This window comes from Astyanax mexicanus, chromosome 18 (assembly GCF_023375975.1).
Source record: "Astyanax mexicanus isolate ESR-SI-001 chromosome 18, AstMex3_surface, whole genome shotgun sequence".
Lineage (NCBI taxonomy): Eukaryota > Metazoa > Chordata > Actinopteri > Characiformes > Acestrorhamphidae > Astyanax > Astyanax mexicanus.
Window position 1 is genome coordinate 10651667 of NC_064425.1, and position 19721 is coordinate 10671387.

General features: G+C 39.5%; 1 protein-coding gene across 2 annotated transcripts in view; it reads right to left on the reverse strand.

Moving 5' to 3' along the window:
• Nucleotides 1-19721, reverse strand: part of LOC103042786 (chloride channel protein 2) — a 127352-nt gene that overhangs the window by 22445 nt on the left and 85186 nt on the right. For both annotated transcript variants that reach the window (XM_049466911.1, XM_049466912.1), the window contains exons 10-17: nucleotides 18601-18702; nucleotides 17054-17138; nucleotides 13021-13176; nucleotides 8840-8909; nucleotides 8410-8520; nucleotides 6365-6578; nucleotides 856-989; nucleotides 403-593 (exon numbers count right to left, since the gene is read on the reverse strand). In XM_049466911.1, the coding sequence (XP_049322868.1) occupies nucleotides 403-593; nucleotides 856-989; nucleotides 6365-6578; nucleotides 8410-8520; nucleotides 8840-8909; nucleotides 13021-13176; nucleotides 17054-17138; nucleotides 18601-18702 (1063 nt within the window). The remainder of the gene's footprint in view (nucleotides 1-402; nucleotides 594-855; nucleotides 990-6364; nucleotides 6579-8409; nucleotides 8521-8839; nucleotides 8910-13020; nucleotides 13177-17053; nucleotides 17139-18600; nucleotides 18703-19721) is intronic.

A 19721-nucleotide genomic window follows, 5' to 3' on the forward strand; every position in this document is an offset into this window, starting at 1 on the left:
GAAAGAAAATGGGCAAAAATGACTTGCATGGCAAAGTGTCAAGACAAAAACCACTGCTGAGTAAAAAGAACAAAAGGCTCGTCTCAATTTTGCCAGAAAATATCTTAATGATTCCATAGACATTTAGGAAAATACTCTGTGGACTGATGAGACAAAAAAAAGTTGAACTGTGGAAGGTGTGCGTCTCATTACATCTGGCATATAAATATATTTGCAATATTTACGAGTGAGAAACAAAAAAATATATATATATTCAGTTGATGATGTTTATAATCTTTATAATCTTTACTGGCACAAAAAACATGGGTACAAAAAGGACTTTCAATATAAGTTACAGCCCCAGAGACAAGCTTTGTACTCTTTTAAGTACAAATCTGTACTTGTTTGTACTGTATGTACAACCTGGAATCTGACTTCATGGCTAGTTTTATGGTTCCCTTCCTCGCTGCTGGGAGTGCTAACGGTGGAAGCGTGTTTCCTCTCGCTTTGAGCTCGCTGGCGAAGATACTCCAGACGTCTGGGACGTCCCAGCTGCTGGGACAGCAGAGCCTGCAGTTGAGAACGCTCAATAGAGCCCAGCAGGATCATCGACTCTGAAAAAGAAAGAGAGAGAATCCTATAAAACACCCTATATATGCTGAGACAATTGATTAAATCACTGTTCTGATCAGTTATTTATCTCAGTGTTACTGAACTCTACTAAAGCCTGAGTAGACTGATAAATCACCAAGTCACCAAATGCATTTTGGACAATGTATTCAGTACATTATCTAATTCAGATGACATATTTTGCCTTTACTGAAGTTCTTTGCCACCCTGCATTAAATAGGAGTGTGTGTGTGTGTGTGTGTGTACCTGTGGACTCCACCAGTGCTAGTGTTTTAAGGCGTTCTGTTAGAAGGACGTCGTGTAGGTCTCTGTAAGTGCAGTTTAGAGTAATATATCTCACATCCCTCACCATGATATCCTCCACACGAATATTATATTTCCTGCATAAAGAAAGAAATATATAGAGAGGGAGAGAGAGGTTGTAAGTTAAATTGATAATTTCTTGCTCTTTTCCTAAAGATGTACTACAAAATGAACATTTAAAAAAAAAAAAAAAAAACTCAATTTAAGTATTTTGTCAGCAGACTTCACAGTTGTGTCACAGTTGCTAGCAGTATTAGCCATGATGACGGCTACTGCACATTCCTAAGCAACTTGGCTATTTGTAGTGTTTAGCAACAAACTACTTTTTCTGGTACTTTACCAAAATACATCCCACTTTATGCCATCGCAAAATAATGACTTAGTGTCTCAAAATAAATTGATTTCTCAAAATAAATTCATTTCTCAAAATAACGACTAAGTGTCTCAGAATAACTTAATTTCTCAAACTAACGACTTAGTGTCTCAATATAACGACTTTGTATTTCAATATAACAACTTTCTATCATAAAATAACGACTTTGTGTCTCAAACTAACGACTTCATTTCTCAAACTAACGACTTAGTGTCTCAAAATAACGACTTAGTGTCTCAATATAACGACTTTGTGTCTCAATAAAACGACTTTCTAGCTTAATATAACAACTTTGTATCTCAAAATAACGACTTTGTATCTCAAAATAACGACTTATTGTCTCAATACAATGATTTTGTATCTCACAATAATGACTTAGTATCTCAAAATTACAACTTGGTATCTCACAAAAATTAGGTAGCACCTCAAAATAATTGGATAGTATCTTAAAATAATGACTTATTATCTCAAAAGACTGCAGTTGCTGCTTTTTTGACAGGACCCCAACCCCGACAAGTCAGAACTCAATGTTTCCACCACGACTTGAAAGCAGAGTAAGAATATAGCTAGCTAACTTTCTGTGTGTCTAAACTTAATGTTATCTAACTTCCTGTATGTTAATTTCTTTCCCACAAACAAAGAGCATTGCTTACACTTACGGGGTTAAAAGAGTGACTGTGAATGAATGAATGAGTGTGTGTGTGTGTGTGTGTGTTTGTGTGTGTGTGAGAGTGTTCGTTCTGCTGACGGTGTGAGGATGTAGGGTTCGACCTCCGCAAATCTGCTGTCCACACAAAAAAAAGCTGCATCACATCACACACTGCTCTCTGCTTCCTGAGTCCGTGTGTGTGTGTGTGTGTGTGTGTGTGTGGATCAAACGTGGACCACTCCCTTTGCCCCCACACACACACAAACACACACCCGCAACACCGGATCTGGCAGCATTTCAAAATTTGTTTGGCAACCTGGTCTGCAAAGGCAAAGACACAGTGCTCCCTGAGGACACACACACACACACACACACACACACACAAAAACACACACACACACACACACAGACACAAAGACACACACTCACACAGCTCCAAATAATACAGTAGAATATTTCTCTTTTCTTACACAGACTATAATGAAAAACACTAAGACGATCCATCAAAACCACAAGAAAAAAAGACTAAAAACAATAAAAAGTGTACATAAAAATGCATTACAGTGAGTCATGTACACACACACACACACACACACACACACACACATACATATATATATATATATATACACACACACTCTTTTGCTTGGTTATGCAACCGGAGACAGATTTGACAGCGCTGACCAAAAGACAAATAGACTAGTTAAGAGTGTGTGCCTGTGTGTGCTAGTGTGTGTATGTGTATGTGTGTGTGTGTGTGTGTGTGTGTGTGTGTGCACCTACACTCCATAACTAACAACTCAATTACAATTACAGCTTCCTGAGGACGCTGTTGCCAAGCCACACAACACCAGCTTCAGAAACCTTCGGCTAAAAAAAAATGCTTTCTAAACGTCTTTTAAACCATTTCAAAACTAAATCTTCAGCATAAAACAAAGATACAATAAACCTACCATGAAATTCTGCCCATAATCACCCAGTTCAAACACTGAGGAGGATGGGTTACAACAGTAAAAGTTCACTTATTTCTGCTAGGAACAGAAAGCTGAGGCTGCAGTGGGCACAGGGCTGGTGCTGGCCATTTGGGTGCCCTACACAATGCAAACTTAGTCAGGGGTGTAGGCAGCGAAGATGGCTGTGTCCCAAAAGCCATGTCTGTTTAAAGCCAAGCTCAAGCACAAATTGAGATACCCTACTCTTAGGCATAAATGCAAAAAAGCACTGGGTTAGGGTTAAGTGGAAGGGGATAGGTGTAAAATAAAATTTGCCCTTAGTTCAGAGTTCCTAATAAAGAAGAGCTTGAGAGGATTGGGGATGGGGTGGGTGGTGGCAGTATTGTGTAACTCCGCAGGGTTAAGTAACCCAAAGCTCTTGTGTAATTCTTCATTAACATGCAGACTGTCTATTTACACTAATTGGGACAAGACACTAAACTGATCGCATAACCTTCTGAAATACCAGCCCTCGCTCTCACTCCCTCATACACGCGTAGAGTCTACGTCAACCGGCAACAGGAGATGGACCTGCTGATAAACCCGAGACAAGGCTATCTGAACAGCCAAACTCCCTCCTAATCAAGTGCATGCGGCTGCTTTCAATTAGGCTGAACAGAAACGAAGCCATTATCAGATACGGAAGCTTCACTTTCATCATGAATGAACAGAAGCCAGCGCAACAATGCCGCCCATCTGACCAGATACTGTAGGAACAGTTTAGAGGCGAACGACACAGAGAGAAAAAAGCGGGATGTGAGATAATGGTGCTGGATATTTAGATATCAATTTGAAACTCAGTAAATCATAAACTCAACAGATCCTAAATTAATTTAAGCTCCTCAAAGCTCCTTGCTTATCACTCAAACTCGATCTGTTAAGCTCTGCCTTACTCTGCATCACTTTACCTCAATCTACCTCAATCTATCTCAATCTTGGTCTGCATCACTCTACATTGCTCTTTCTTGCTCTAACTCGCTCTACATCACTCTACCTCAATCTACGCTGCTTTGCTTCACTCTACATCACTCTACATCACTCTTACTTGATGTATCTCACTCTACATCAATCTATCTTGGTCTGCATCACTCTACATTGCTCTTTCTTGCTCTAACTCACTTTGTTTCACTCCACAATGCTCTATTATGCTCTACTTTGATCTGCATTACTCTACATCGCCTTTTATTTTGCTCTAAACTGCTCTACTTCGATCTACATCGCTCTTACTCAATCTACCTCACTCCACCTCAATCTACCTCACTCTACCTCAATCTACCTTGATCTGCATCACTCTACATTGCATTATCTCGCTCTGCTTCACTCCATGTTGCTCTATTTTGCTCTACCTTGATCTGTTTCACTCTACATTGCTCTATCTCACTCTACATTGCTCTACCTTGCTCTAAATCGCTCTACATTAATATACCTCACTCTATTGAGGTATTGAGCTACCATAGTTTATCTTGCTCTGCCTCACTCTACATCGCTCTACCTCAAACGACCTTGCTCTGCTTCACTCTTCATTGCTCCTCTTTGCTTTGCTCTACATCGCTGTATCTTGGTCTGGATCACTCTATATTGATCGACCTCACTCCACAATGAGCAGCTAATAGATCTCAAAAAGCAACACATTATGACAACATTATCACATTATCACCAAGGGTGACACATTCAAGTTACTATATTTAGGAGGCAAACACTTTTTCACACAGGGCTAGATTGGTTTGGACAGATTTCATCCCTTAATAAACAAAATAATAATTTAAAATCAGTTTTTTTATATGTACTCTGTTTTTTCATATCTTTGTCTGATATTAAAATGTTTGTTAATCTAAACATTTAAGTCTGATAAAAAAGCAAAAACAAAATAAATCTGTAAGGGGGAAAATACTTTTTCACAGAGCTGCAAATGGTTTCTGTGCAAACCATTTGCATCTCTACAAACATGGACATAATCCAGAACTTAAAGCCAGAGAGAAACTTAGTCTACTTAGATCTGCTTTAATGTAAATGTGAGAATTATGTGTTAAGGTTTATCTAGTAAAAGTCTGCTGTACATTCTACCAGTATTGCTTTTCTCTCTCTGCAGTACAGGAGTAATGATCTAGTCAGTTCCACTGAGGACAGCTTCAGTAACTCGAGCACTTGGCCTGGATGCTCTCCTGTTCTTCCAGACTAAGAATTAGTTTGGTGGTTAAAGTGCTTCACTGAGGATCACGAGAGCTGTACAACCTGCACCAGGAGGAGCTCCCTCTGTTCATGCAGACAGAAAATACAATTTGAATTTGTTATTATTGTTTTTCATGATGTTACTGGAGCTCTTTCAATGTGTTAGCCAACAGTAACATTTATATATTATAATAGATATTTATTATACATTTGAATATATAAAATATATTATAATTTAGTTATTGTTAATAATTATAATTTGTCAGTATCTATCTATCCATCTATCTATAATAAAAATCTATCTACCTACCTACCCTTATATCTATCTACAATAAAAAGTCATCCATCCATCCATCCATCCATCCATCCATCCATTCATAAAAAATATCCATCCACTCATCCACCCATCCATCTACCCACCCATCCATCTACCCACCCATCCATCCATCCATCCATCCATCTATCCATCCACAATAAAGATCCATACATCCATAAATCCACAAAAAAAATCCATCCATCCATCCATCTACAATAAAGAACCATCCATCCATCCTCCATCCATTCATTTACCTATCCACCCATCTACAATAAGGATCCAACCATCCATCCATCCATCCATCAATCCATGTACCTATCCACCCATCTAAAATAAGGATTCATCCATCCATCCATAGTAAGGCTCTATCCATCCATCCATCCATCCACCCATCTACAATAAAGAATCCATCCACCCATCCACCCACCTATCTATCTATCTACCCATCTATCTATCTATCTATCTATCTATCTATATTAAAGATCCATCCAGCATAAAGATCTATCTATTAAGACTTAGGACTTAAGCAGCAAACACCAAAAAATCCACAGGAAATCCATAAAGACACAAGAATGAAAGCAAATACCTGCAAAATCCAAACACAAATAATTTATAAATAATAATAAAAAAACAGTAAAGTATGTGGTTTTATTTAAAAAATAATGCAGATCTTTTTGCGTGTAAAACTTTTGGCACTAAATTAACACCATAGACTTTACTGCTGAAATAATACTTGGCCCCACCACTGTGTGTATCTGAATAATACCTGGTGATCATCAGGTGGTCCTGTGGTCAGGGATTAATGCAGTAGAGTGGGCTCTGGCTCTGTAAAGTAGTTGGGGCTTAAAGTGGACGATGGGTGGTGCGGATAAATGAGGTCAGTAATAGACAGAAGCCTCTATGAATAGATAGAGGGATGGAGGGAGATGCTGTGGGGATGAACAGATACTCACTCATGGTGACCCCAGCCCAGCTCGGGCAGGTAGGGCAGCTTCTTGATGCGGATGATGGAGTCGTAGATGGACGGCTGGAGGCTCTGGGCCACGGCGTTCGCCAAAATCACAGCAATCATTATGGGCAGGATGTGACTGATCTGACCCGTTAACTCGAACACAATCACCGCCGTCGACACCGTGTGAGTAACCGCTCCTGATAACGCTGCAGCACCTGCACATAAAAACACAATCAAAAATAAAATAACGTTTAAATGCACTTTATTTTCACAGCTTCAAAAATAATTATTTCATACTGAAATTAGTATTTATAGATGATATACACTTATTATACAGCTCTGGGAAAAGAAATTGAGAACACTTTCTGAATCAGTTTCTCTGACTTTGCTATTTATAGGTTTATGTTTGAGTAAAATAAACATTGTTGTTTTATTCTATAAACTACAGACAACATTTCTCCCAAATTCTAAATAAAAATATTGTCAATTATAGCACTTATTTGTAGAAAATGAGAAATGGATGAAATAACAAAAAAAAGATGCAGAGCTTTCAGATCTTAAATAATAAAAAAGAAAAATGGTTCATATTCATAGTTTTCAAGTGTAAAGAGTTAAGAAATCAATATTTGGTGGAATAACCCTGTTTTTTTAATCACAGTTTTCATGCATCTTGGCATGTTCTCCTCCACCAGTCTTACACACTGCTTTTGGATAACTTTATGCCATTCCTGGTTCAAAAATTCAAGCAGTTCAGCTTGGTCTGATGGTTTGTGGTCTCTTATTTTTTTACATTATTCAAGAGGTAACTCTCCTCCTGTCCTGGGGCAATCCTGATTAGGGCCAGTTTCACCAAAACATATAACTGCATTTATTTCATTCAAACAGCAGTTCTTAAGAGCAGGCAGGAGACAAAAGATTATAAAATTGTAAATGTGATTTTGCTTCTATTCCTGCAAATTCACATGTACTCATTCTAAAAGCATGGTGTCTGGGAGGTCCCTATATCAAAATACATTTTTGCAGTTACCTGAGCAACTGTGGCACTGCTAATGGCACTTATACAATAGATAAATGAGAGTTTACTTTGGTGTCACTTTATAATAAGTGTCTTTAATAACTGTGTCGTTACATGTTAATAACCCATAATAACACTGTAATTACTTGTTAAGTACACACAGGTTTGTTACAGTGATTGAGGTTTAGGCTTTCTGAGCATTGAATCTAGAGCGGGGTTGTGATGGTGATCTGGGGGGATGCGTAACAGCAGTCCTCATGTTTCTGTTATTCTAAAAGACCAAAAACATGATGAATAATAAAATACTGCTAAACGGTAAAACTGAGAGGGATAAATGTGTTATTTCGTACAACAGCTGAAATACTGTGATAATACACACACACACAAACACACACACACACACACACACACACACACAGCTACTTCAGACTGAGTAAACACACAGATGCAAATGTGTTCTCAGCAGGAATCATAGATGAAAGGACTCATCACTGAAAATGAGAAACAGAGAGAGAGAGCGAGAGAGATAGAGAGAGAGAGAGAGAAGAAATGAGAGAGAGAAAGAAAGATAGTGAGCGGGAGAGAGAGAGAGAGAGAGAGACAGACAGAGAGAGAGAGAGAGAGAGAGAGAGGAAATGAGACAGAGGAAGAGAAAGATAGTGAGAGATAGAGAGTGAAGAAACGAGAGAAAGAAAGATAGGGAGCGAGAGAGAGAGGGAATGAGAGAGGAAGAGAAAGATAGTGAGAGATAGAAACAGAGAGAGAGAGAGAGAGAGAGAGAGAGAGGGAATGAGAATAAGGAAGAGAAAGATAGTGAGAGATAGAAAATGAGTGAGAGAAAGAAAGATAGTGAGAGAGAGAGAGAGAGAGAGAGAGAGAGGGAATGAGAGAGAGGAAGAAAAAGATAGAGAGAGGGAATGAGAGAGAGAGAGATCAGTGTTTGGAAGGATGTGGATGTGGGTAGGAGTAAGTAGTGGGCATGGCAGATTTGTGTGTGTGTGTGTGTGTGTGTGTGTGTGTGTGTGTCGTACCCACTACAGCGTATCCTCCTGGTACTATAGAATAAACGACACCATCTGAGTGAATTCCTTCAGGAAACCAGGCAGCCATGCTCTCTCCCACCAACCTCCCGAAAGCAGCACCTAACACACACACACACACACACACACACACACACACACATATTAACTATATACACACATACAACAACTAACTAACTAAATAAAAGAACAGTAACTAAGTTATTGAATAGTAACTGTTATAATAGTATAGTAACTAAGTTATAATAATATAGTACCCAAGTTATAGTAACTAAGTTATAATAGTATAGTAAATAAGTACACAACCATGCAATTAACTAACTGTTCAAGTCATTTCACACACATATCAGACTGACATTAATTGTTTAATATAGTTTAAGAGCATTCTCTTTCTTTCTGTCAGGTAAAAACACACACTTACCGATGACGAATACTGGCATAAAGGCACCACAGGGTACAGGGATGGTGGTTGCAAGAGCAGACATCCAGAACTAGAAAAACACATCACAAATTCTGATTACTACTAGAAATGCATTCACACACTTGTTTTATTTATGTTCTTCATTTATTTATGTATGTTTTATTTTTTTGAAGCCGTTCAAAGGTGGACTTGTTTGTCTGCTTTGGATCATTGTCCTGCTGCAGAACCCAAGTACGCCTGAGCTTGAGGTCATAAATTTACTTCATGAAACCCAGGTGAAGACTTTTTTTGGCCAGGCAGTTTATATACACACACTCATCAATGTCACTCTGCAACCTGAAAAGGAAATCCTCAAATGAACTGTGGGTAATAATGAGCAAACTGATCTAATTGGATGATCCAGACAACAGCAAGCTGATAATTGGAAAAGAGAGCAGAACACACCCACACCCACAGTCAACCCACCCATAATCATCAGACAACCCAACAACACGGAAAGTGCATTCCACACAAACGGGAAAGTGTAAAGCCAGACACACAGCACCTGGCTCATTAGACGTGCGGATCATTGGGTCTCGGACTGTCCTGTCCCAGGTAACAAGAGGATGGAGAGTGCGTTACGCAACCCGGTCTTTCCCAGTGTACGAGGACGTGAAGTGATTGTTGTGTAACACACACTCTGGGTCAGGTGTGCTGAGCTGTTGGCGCCAGTTTCAGGTGAAAACAGGACACATTCTGCCTACATGTGTTGGTAAAGTGCCCAGTTTAGACTGACCTGCTAGCCATCCCTAGAACAACAGGTCCTTGCCCTGACCTTGCCATCTACTTCTAGATCTCATTGGTTGTTTGGTCAGAAGAAGAATTTAAAGGTTTACTTCTGAGTGTGTTGCAAACCTGCCACTGTTCTGCAGACCTCTCATCTAAAAGAACATGGAATATCTCGGAAAAGTCTCAGAAAACTCCCCTGATGTTTTGGAGGTGGAGGAATCAGTTTATCAACTCATGTTTTAAGTTTTTACAGAGCAGAGGGCACTTGCTCAAAAGTTCTGAACAACTAATCAACTGTGAAAACTACTTTTGAGCATGGTAGCAATTCAGAGTAGTAATCTTAGATCCTCCTGAAATCGGTGGTCTAGAATTCACTTAAAGTGATCTCTGATGCAGTTCAATGCATGTGTTCTGCAGGAACTATCCGCTCCCTGTGCTGCATGTAAGGTCGTGTGACTGGTTCTTTTTTTTTAATGGTTCCATCAGTATATGTCACACTTTGATACAACTGGAGCAAGGTAACTGTAATAGTATAGTGGGTGTCTGTACACTAATTTGCACTGCTACTATTACAGTTATCTTGCTGAAAAGGTGATAAACGCTCGGCTTGCGCGATTAGCCTTCAGCAGACTTACGAGAATGGCTCCGTGTTTGGAGGAGCTCCTCCCGTAAAATTGTTTAGGTATCTTTAAAACTCTGTTTCTGGCAGCTTGATTGTTTGTATACAAGCAAAAAAATACAAATCAGCAAATGGATAAAGCTTAGGTGATCCTACACACAGAAAAGTGATACATGAAACTGTGCAATCAATCCAAAAAAAAAAAAAAGGCAACAATAAGCTCAGACACCAAATCAGCCCACGATTGGTCCTGGATGTGGACCCTGAATTTACTCAGGACAAGTGTGATAATGCCCTAAAAACAGAAAGGGTATTCAGATGGATCTTGACTTTGGATCTCCTTTACAAAGGCCTCTTTCATCTTACCTAAGAGATGCATAAACCTGATTCTGGAGATTTATCTCTTACTTTTTTGCAATGTACCACAGTCAAACTGGCACAGACTGTTTTTCTTTGAGTGCCATCAATCTGGGAATCAAGAAATGTTAAATGCCCCTGATTCAGGCCTCGCTTCATTAATTTATGAAGTGAGAGTACTGGCCAGTGTTCACAAGATAACACCTCACAACTTATACAGGTGTGGGCATTCCCAAGCCATAGGGGATCTCTGTTTTCTAACTAAAAAACAGAACTAAATAGGTCTCAGAGGGTATCTGATAATCATGGCTGGAGAGAGATAAAGAGACAGAGAGACAGAAAGGGAGAGAGGGAGAGAGAGGGAGAGAGAGAGAAGGAGACAGAGAGACAGACAGAGAGAAAGAGAGAGACAGAAAAAGAAAGAGAAGAGAAAGAAAATCAGAGAACACTTCACTGTAAGTGGAACCAGACAGATCTGACAGGACGTCATTTAAAGTTCATGTTTGTTTACATCAACACACACACACACACACACACACACAAAATAGGATTTTAGGAGCTCCTACAACTTATAAAAAGCTAAACGAAGGACACTAAGACAGACAGACACACACACACACACACACACACACCAAAACACACACGCCACTGGTCCCCATGGTGACACTGACGATATCACTTCCTGTGCCGTGACACGTTTCACCAGGTTCTGCTTAGGTTGCCAAGGAGACACACTCATGCAGGTACCAGCAGATGTAAGCAGTCTAACACACACACACACACACACACACACACACCTGCTGCTTGCCACACTTCTGACCATTATTACTAAGCTTAGTTTCCACATCTATCCTTCACATAGATCATTAAACCCCCATGCTAAAACTCTGACTTGTTAAAGCATGGATTCCACAAGTCCTCTGCAGATGTCCTGCAGTCTGTAAAATTCTGTAAAGTTCTGTAAGTCTGCATCAGTGAGTGTTGGGTGAATTTGCTGATCAATGCTGGTTCATTAGTTCTCCTTTCTTAAAACACTTTTGGAAGTTACTGACAACTGTATACCAGGAAAACCCCAGGAGACAGCCCAGTAAGGTTGTGTGAAAGTGTCTCAGATTCCTGGCTAATTCATTTTCAGGTCCACGCTAAGCAAACAGGGTTCCTTCACTCGTAACAATGTAGAGGAACCATCCTTAGTTCAATACAGAAATACACAGCAGTAAAGAACCTGGCAGATCCACTTACACAACAGTGTGTACCCAACAGACCATGCAGTTACAATAACTGTTAGTCTTACTCAGAGAGAGAGAGAAAATGTGTATGTGTGTGTGTGTGTGCAGCTGCTGTCTCTCCAAAACTGCTGTTTTAGACAAGGAAAGAATAGAGTGAGTGCACACACACAGAATAGAAGCAGGAGTGAGAGAGAGAGACAGTGAGAGAAAGAGCGAGAGAGCACTGAGAGAACCAAATGTTAGATGTTAAAGTAAAAAAAAAGAAATACCAATGAGAGAAACAAACATTTGAGAAAGAAAAAAAACTGAATAGAGAGAAAGAGAGAGAAACAAATAGAATGAAAGTAAGAAATACCATTTAGAGAAAAAAACATTTCAGCAATGAGAGAGAAAAAACATTTCAGAAAGAGAAAAAAGAATCAGAGGAGAGAGAGAGAAAGAAAGAGAACAAAAGAAAGAGAACAGAAGAAAAAAAATAGCAATGAGACAAAAAGAAACAGAATAGAGAGAAAGAGAGAGAAAGAAAGAAAATGAAAGAAAAAATAGCAACGAGAAAAAACATTTCAGAAAGAAAAAAAGAAAGAATCAGAGGAGAGAGAAAGAGAAAGAAAAAGAAAAAAAGAAAGAGAAAAGAAAGAATGAGAGAAACACATTGAGAAGAGAAAAAAGAAAGAAGCAGGAGAGAAAGAAAGAGAGAAAAACATTAGACATTAGGTAAATATAAAGTAAGAATCTGGAAAAAGAGAGAGACATAAAGAAAGAGAGAATGAAAAAAGAAATAACAAGAAACCAAGAAAAACTAATTTTAGACAAAGAAAAATCGGAAGAGCTAGAGAAGGAGAGAGAACAAAAGAAGTAAATAAAAAAGACAAGTAAAAAAGAACGAAACAGAAAAGGAGAATGAATGAGAAAGAAAAAGACAAATAGAAAAAGGAAAGAAAAAAGTAAAGAAATGTTTTTAGACCAGGGATTGATAAGAACATCAGGATTTCAGTTTAGTTCAGGAATGAAAACGTCCTTTATCGCTGATGCTCTATGGATATAATCTCAAAGTACATGGTGTTTCTACTGTATACATAGAGTAAAAAGCCAATGATTACTTCTGCACTAAATCCTAGTCCACTGGGTTACATTTGGCGTATATATTGTGTGATGCTCATTATCTGGTACTGAACATGACTGTACTGAACGGGACTGTGAGCACCTACCTTCATGACGATGAAGATGACGAGGGTGATGAAGACGTTGGCTTGGGGATGTTTCCAGGCAGCTGCGTGCCCGATGTACTCAAACTCCTCGGCGATGCCCTGCTTAGCCCACGTCCGGTTATCCAGCAGAGTGACCAGGGACTCCTTCTGCGTCAGCTACAGAACAACAGGATATACAAGATATTACAGTATTTCATTGGATTTTATGGTGCAGTGCTGTGAATATGTTTTTGCCCCCTCAAACCAATCAATTCATCCCAACTTGGCCCTGTGTGAAAGAGTGTTTGCCCACTAAACTTACTAGTTGCACTTAGTTGTGCACCCTTGGCGGCAACAACTGCAATCAACCATTGGCGATAACTGGAAATAAGTATTTCACATCTTTGTGGAAGGATTTTGTTTCACTCTTTTTTACAGATGTTTTTTAATTCAGACACACTGGAGAGTTTTCCAACATGAACGGTCTGTTTAAGATCATCCACAGCACCTCAATCAGACTTTGAATAGGCCACTCCAAAACCTTCATTTATTGTTTTATTGAAGATATGTATTGAAGCAATTCAGAGGTGGACTTGTTTGTGTGCTTTGCGTCATTGTCCTGCTGCAGAACCCAAGTACGCCTGAGCTTGAGGTCATGAACAGATGGCAAGATATTCTCCTTTAGGATTGTCTGTTAAACAGCAGAATTCCTGCTTCCATCTATTACAGCAAGTTGTCCAGACCATGAAGCAGCAAAGCAGCCCCAGACCATCACACTACCACCACCATGTTTTACGTTCAGTATGATGATCTTATTCTGAAGTTGTGTTAAATGGGAAGCACGCCTTACAAAAAGTTCCACTTTTACCCAGTCTCTTTTTCGTATTATTGAATCATTAACACTAACCTTAACTAAGGCGAGGGAGACCTACACATCTTTAAATATTGTTCTGTTTTGAACCTTCTGGATGAGTTGTCCATGCCCTTTAGCAGTAATTTTGGTCAGCCTGGGAAGGTTCACCAGTGTTCCATGTTTTCTCCATTAGTAAATAATAGCTCTCACTGTGGTCAGCTGAAGTCCCAAAGCCTTAGAAACGACTTTGTACCATTTTCCAGGCTGATAGATGACTTTGTTCTCATCTGTTCTTGAATTTCTTCTAATTAGGGAATGTGTTGCTTTTTAAGACCTTTTATCTGTTTCATGTTGTCAGACAGGTTCTATTTATGTGATTTCTTGATTTTACAGGTCCTTTCTATCCAAAATAATTTTGTTACTCACAGTTAATTCAGAGACAAAATGCCAAAAATGCAAAAACAAAAGAAATCTTTGGGGAGGGCAAATTTAGTTCTACTGTAGTTGTATCAGGAGCTTGTAGCTCCCTCTTGTGGTATGTCACAGAAGCTTAATTTACACTAATGACTTTGAGCAAACCCAGTCATACCTGACTAAGTATGCATCACAAGGGAACAAACCTGTGATCTCGTATTGACGCTTAGACAGTTGCGCCACCCGGGACCCCGTTAGCGTAATCAGTCAACAACTAAATTGCATGTTATATTAAAAAAATTATCAATACACTTTATTGCACGCGTTTATTCACGCATTAACATGTGCGAAAGCCTATTGCAGGCCATCAGTTGATGCTAGTCACGTTCTGAAATCGCCAAATTTTTATTGTTTTATTATCGCAGACAGAAGGCTGAGCCTGAGTCACTCTCATTAGACAGAAAGAAAGGAGGGAGAGAGAGAACACGAAAGAAAAGACATAAGAGTAGACAATGAAAATGAAAACAAAGCACAGCACATGTCTCTGCTAAGTGTGTGTGGGACGGGTTATGAAGAGTTTATGATGGTGGTGTGTGTGTGGGTGGTGTGTGAGAGTGTGTGTGGGTGGGTGGGTGTGTTAGTGGGGACTAATGAATGCCTCCCTGTTCCTCTGTACTGTCTTATTAAAAAGTATTAACAGCAGCAGGTCCCAGACGCTGTAGGCAGCACCACACACACACACACAAACACACCACACACACCCCACTCATAACACACACACACATACACACACACCGCTTCTTCTGTCTGGTGACTCATCCTCTAGACTCTGCCAGGGACTGATGCTCGATCCCCTGTTTATCAACTAATTGATGTACAGTCGCCCTCTTTACTGACCCTCTCTCTTCCTCAATCTCATTTTCTTCTACTCCATCCTTCTATTACTGTCTTCTTATTTTTCCACCTCCATCTCGATCTCTTCATTTCATGCCCCTTTCTGGAGTTTTGTGCTTGTGCTAAGATTGTGAACAGTGAACAGTGCACAAAAAGAAGGGAACTATGTAGTGTACAAGGAAGCTACAGAAAAAATGATTAGGCAATTTAGGGGGCAATTCTCTAAACATTGGTCAATGTACAGGGGTTGGACAATGAAACTGCAACACCTGTGCCGTGCCGTGATTTGATCAGCCGTGGTTTTATGTTTTTTGGATACAATCCGGGTTATCACCCGAACATCCCTTTCAGACAGCTTCCTCTTGCGTCCACAGTTAATCCTGTTGGATGTGGTTGGTCCTTCTTGGTGGTATGCTGACATTACCCTGGATACTGTGGCTCTTGATACATCTTGCTGTCTTGGTCACAGATGCGCCAGCAAGACGTGCACCAACAATTTGTCCTCTTTTGAACTCTGGTATGTCACCCATAATGTTGTGTGCATTGCAATATTTTGAGCAAAACTGAGCTCTTACCCTACTAATTGAACCTTCACACTCTGCTCTTACTGGTGCAATGTGCAATTAATAAAGATTGGCCACCAGGCTGCTCCAATTTAACCATGAAACCTCCCACACTAAAATGACAGGTGTTTCAGTTTCATTGTCCAACCCCTGTAGATCACAAGGAGAGCTTGAAGCCATTGAAGAAAACCACCTAGAACATAAGGAGTCTATGTAATCTGCAGGGGGGCTTTAAATCATTTGAAGAAACTAATCAGGCAATACATAACCTACAGTGGTATAAAAAAATGTTGGCATCCCTGATAATTTTCATGATTTTCTTTTATAAATCATTGGTTGTTCAGAAAGTTATTTCAGTTAAATATATCATATAGCAGATGAACAAAGTGATATTTGAGAAGTGAAATGAAATTTATAGGATTTACAGAAAGTCTGCAATAATTCTTTAAGCAAAATTAGGCAGGTGCATAAATTTGGGCACCCCAACAGAAAGTAGATCCAGCTTCTAAATGCTTCCTATAGCTTGCAATGAGAGTCTGGTTGAAGCTTCTGGTTGAAGGTATTTTGGACCATTTCCTTCTTTACAAAACATCTCCAGTTCAGTCAGTTTTGATGGTTTCTGATCATGAACAGCCCACTTTATATCACACCACAGATTTTCAATAATAGTATTCAGTTCTGAGATGATCTGAGATGATCATTCCAGAACGTTGTACTTGTTGTTCCTCTGTATGAATGTTTTAGTAGATTTTGAGCAGTGTTTAGTGTTTAGGGTCGTTGTCTTGTTGAAGTATCCAGCCCCGTCTCTTTAACTTCAACTTTCTCACTGATTCTTGAACATTGTTCTCAAGAATCTGCTGATATTGCCTGAAAGCCATGAGACCCTAAATTTAAACAAGATTCCCAGTACCTGCACTGGTGCCACAGCCCCACTGCATGATGGAACTGCACCCAAATTTTACTGTGGGGAGCAGTAAAGTGTTTGTCTTGGAATTCTGTGTTCTTTTTCCTCCACACATAAATAACCGTCCTCCAAATAACTTAATTTTCATAGTTTCATCAGTACACACACAGCACCTTATTCCAAAATGAAGCTGGCTTGTCCAAATGTGCTTTAGCATACCTCATACCTCTCCCATACAGCCTCTACTTGTGCAAAGTGTGTTAAATAGTTGAACGATGCACACTCACACCAAGCACACAAGAACACTAGGTGGCTGGGTCCCATTTGAAGAGACAATCTAGCGCAATCTATGTACAAATGGAACAGAACCTAGGGAAGCACTTAGATTATGCAGTGTTCAAGTGATGCAATATTTGCATGTCATACCTGGCCAGCCATGAACTGTCCGAATCCTGGGGGAAAGGTCAGAGTGGAGATCAGAAGAGTGACCAGAGCAGGATACAACAGACGCCTGCACAGAGCAAACACAGCATGCACTGAGGGTTAACATGTTTAATAATGTCTAATAATAACCAATAATTACATGGGCCGCATCCCTTTTTCCCCCACCCTACCTGCACTACTCCCACCCCTGCTCATAATAAAGCTTCGCTCTATGGGTGCAATTTCATTTGGCTTCAGTAATGCACAGAAGGACCACTTCAGTTTCTGAATCAATTTCTCTGATTTTGCTATTTATAGGTTTATGTTTGAGTAAAATGGACATTGTTGTTTTATTCTATAAACTACAAACAACATTGCTCCCAAATTTCAAACAAATATATTGCCATTTAGAGCATTTATTTGCAGAAAATGAGAAATGGCTGAAATAAAAAAAAGATGCAGAGCTTTCAGACCTCAAATAATGCAAAGAAAACAAGTTCATATTCATAATTTGTAAGAGTTCAGAAATCAATATTTGGTAGAATAACCCTGGTTTTTAATCACAGTTTTCATGCATCTTGGCATGTTCTCCTCCACCAGTCTTACACACTGCTTTTGGATAACTTTTTTCCACTCCTAGTGCAAAAATTCAAGCAGTGCAGCTTAGTTTGATGGCTTGCGATCATCCATCTTCCTCTTGATTATATTCCAGAGATTTTAAATTTGGTAAAATGAAAGAAACTCATCGTTTTTAAGTGGTCTCAATTTTTTCCAGAGCTGTAGATTAAAGAAAGGTCAGATTGGGCCACAGCCATGAGTTTTCCACTTGCCTGATTTGGGGTTAAATCAAACCTCCCACTTAATCACTAATAATTATATACAAACAAACAGTCAAACGTTTGCACTCAAATAAAATTGCATTCAATTTTTTTATTTTATTTTTCCTACATTGTCAATTAAAACTGAAGTCACCCAGACTATGAAGGAACACATAAGGAATCATGTAGTAAATTAAAAGTGTTAAACAAACCAAAAATACTGCAACTGAAGCTGGTATCTCTGGTGAACTTGTTCTGTGCAACAGAGGTAACTCTTGCTTCTCCTTTCCTGGGGTGGTCCTGATGAGTGCCAGATTCATCTTAAAGTTTTTCATGCTCTCTGCAGCTGCACTTGAGGATACTTTCTTCAAGTTCTTGAAATGTTTCAGATTGACTGACTGAGTCGTTCTTGCTTCTCATAATATGGATTAGAACATTACTCAAATAGAGCTATTCACTGTATACTGTAACTCTACCTCTTCACTACTTTACAACTGATGCTCTCAAACACATTAAGAGGGGGAAACAAAAATCAAGTAATGAACTCTTGAGGATTTTAGCACAGCTGTTAACTGAAAGCCTGAATTCCAGGTGACTCTACCTCATAGAGCTTACTGAGAAAATCCAGCCAAGATGCGCAAAACTGTCATCTAAGCAAGAGGAGCTTCTTTGAAGAATTTAAATTATAAAACATATTCTGGTTTATTTAACACTTTTGTAACAAACACTCACTTCTTCATAAGGAACTTGTTGATGGCCTTCTGCTTCCTGATGAATTGGACGATAAGTCGGTTGAGATAGACGAACAGGGCTCCACCAAAACCGCTAGCTATCCTGAACACACACACAGACACACACAGATGGAGATGAAAAGCATGCCAATGTAAAGAGAAACATTGCTTTTAATGACTTGTTGCTTTGATGCATAACGTATAAAAGTACAGAAGTGTGTGTGTGTGTGTGTGTGCGCACAAAGCAGGACTTTGATTAGAAGCTATACGCTACTCCACTGCTGCCAGAGTTTGCAGAGCAGCGCTATGCTAATGAACTCATGCATATGTATTATGAATGAGGCAAAACGCTCATGAATAATGAAAAGGTAATAAAAGAGAACCTTTATGAAGAGCTCATTAGAGAGAAACAGAACAGAGAGAGAGAGAGAGAGAGAGAGAGAGAGAGAGACACATTCAGAAAGAGAGCGACAGTGCAGAGGGAATTCAAACACATCCAACATCTGTCGGGAACAGAGCGAGTGGATACAGGATGCGTTTGCGCCGCTGTTCAGCACAATTAGCAATTACTGCAGAACAAGAGTGTGTTTACCCACCGCTCCAATCAAAACCAGCAGCTGCACCGCCAAAACAGATGAACTGAAGTGTAAGGAGGGTAATGGAGCTTCACATGTGTAAAACATCTAGAGAACAAGGGATCTACTTAGTGTACAAGGAAGCTGGGCAAAGTTTGAGACAGGCTGAAAAGCAGTCAAATGAAAGGAGGTGGATTAAGGTGAGGATTGGGACACAGCCATTAATTCACAGCTCCATTGTTGGGCATCTTTAAACACGCCCTATCTCAGAGTGTTTGGTGGGAATCTAGAGAAACAGGAGGATATGAAGTGTACAAGAAGGTTAGCAATGTTTCAGTGGGTTAAAGGTCACTTAAGGTGCACTTAAAATCCTTTAAATTTCTCAAAAATCGACAGTATGTTTTAAAATCTGGAGCGTTTTATCTATGAATTCTACCAGTCAGGTATTAAGGAGGAGCAAAGCCACTCTGCTGAAGTACAGCATTATAACCTCAGTTTAGCACTACTGGGTGGCATTTACACCCTGCTAGCACTGCGGTTAGCAGCT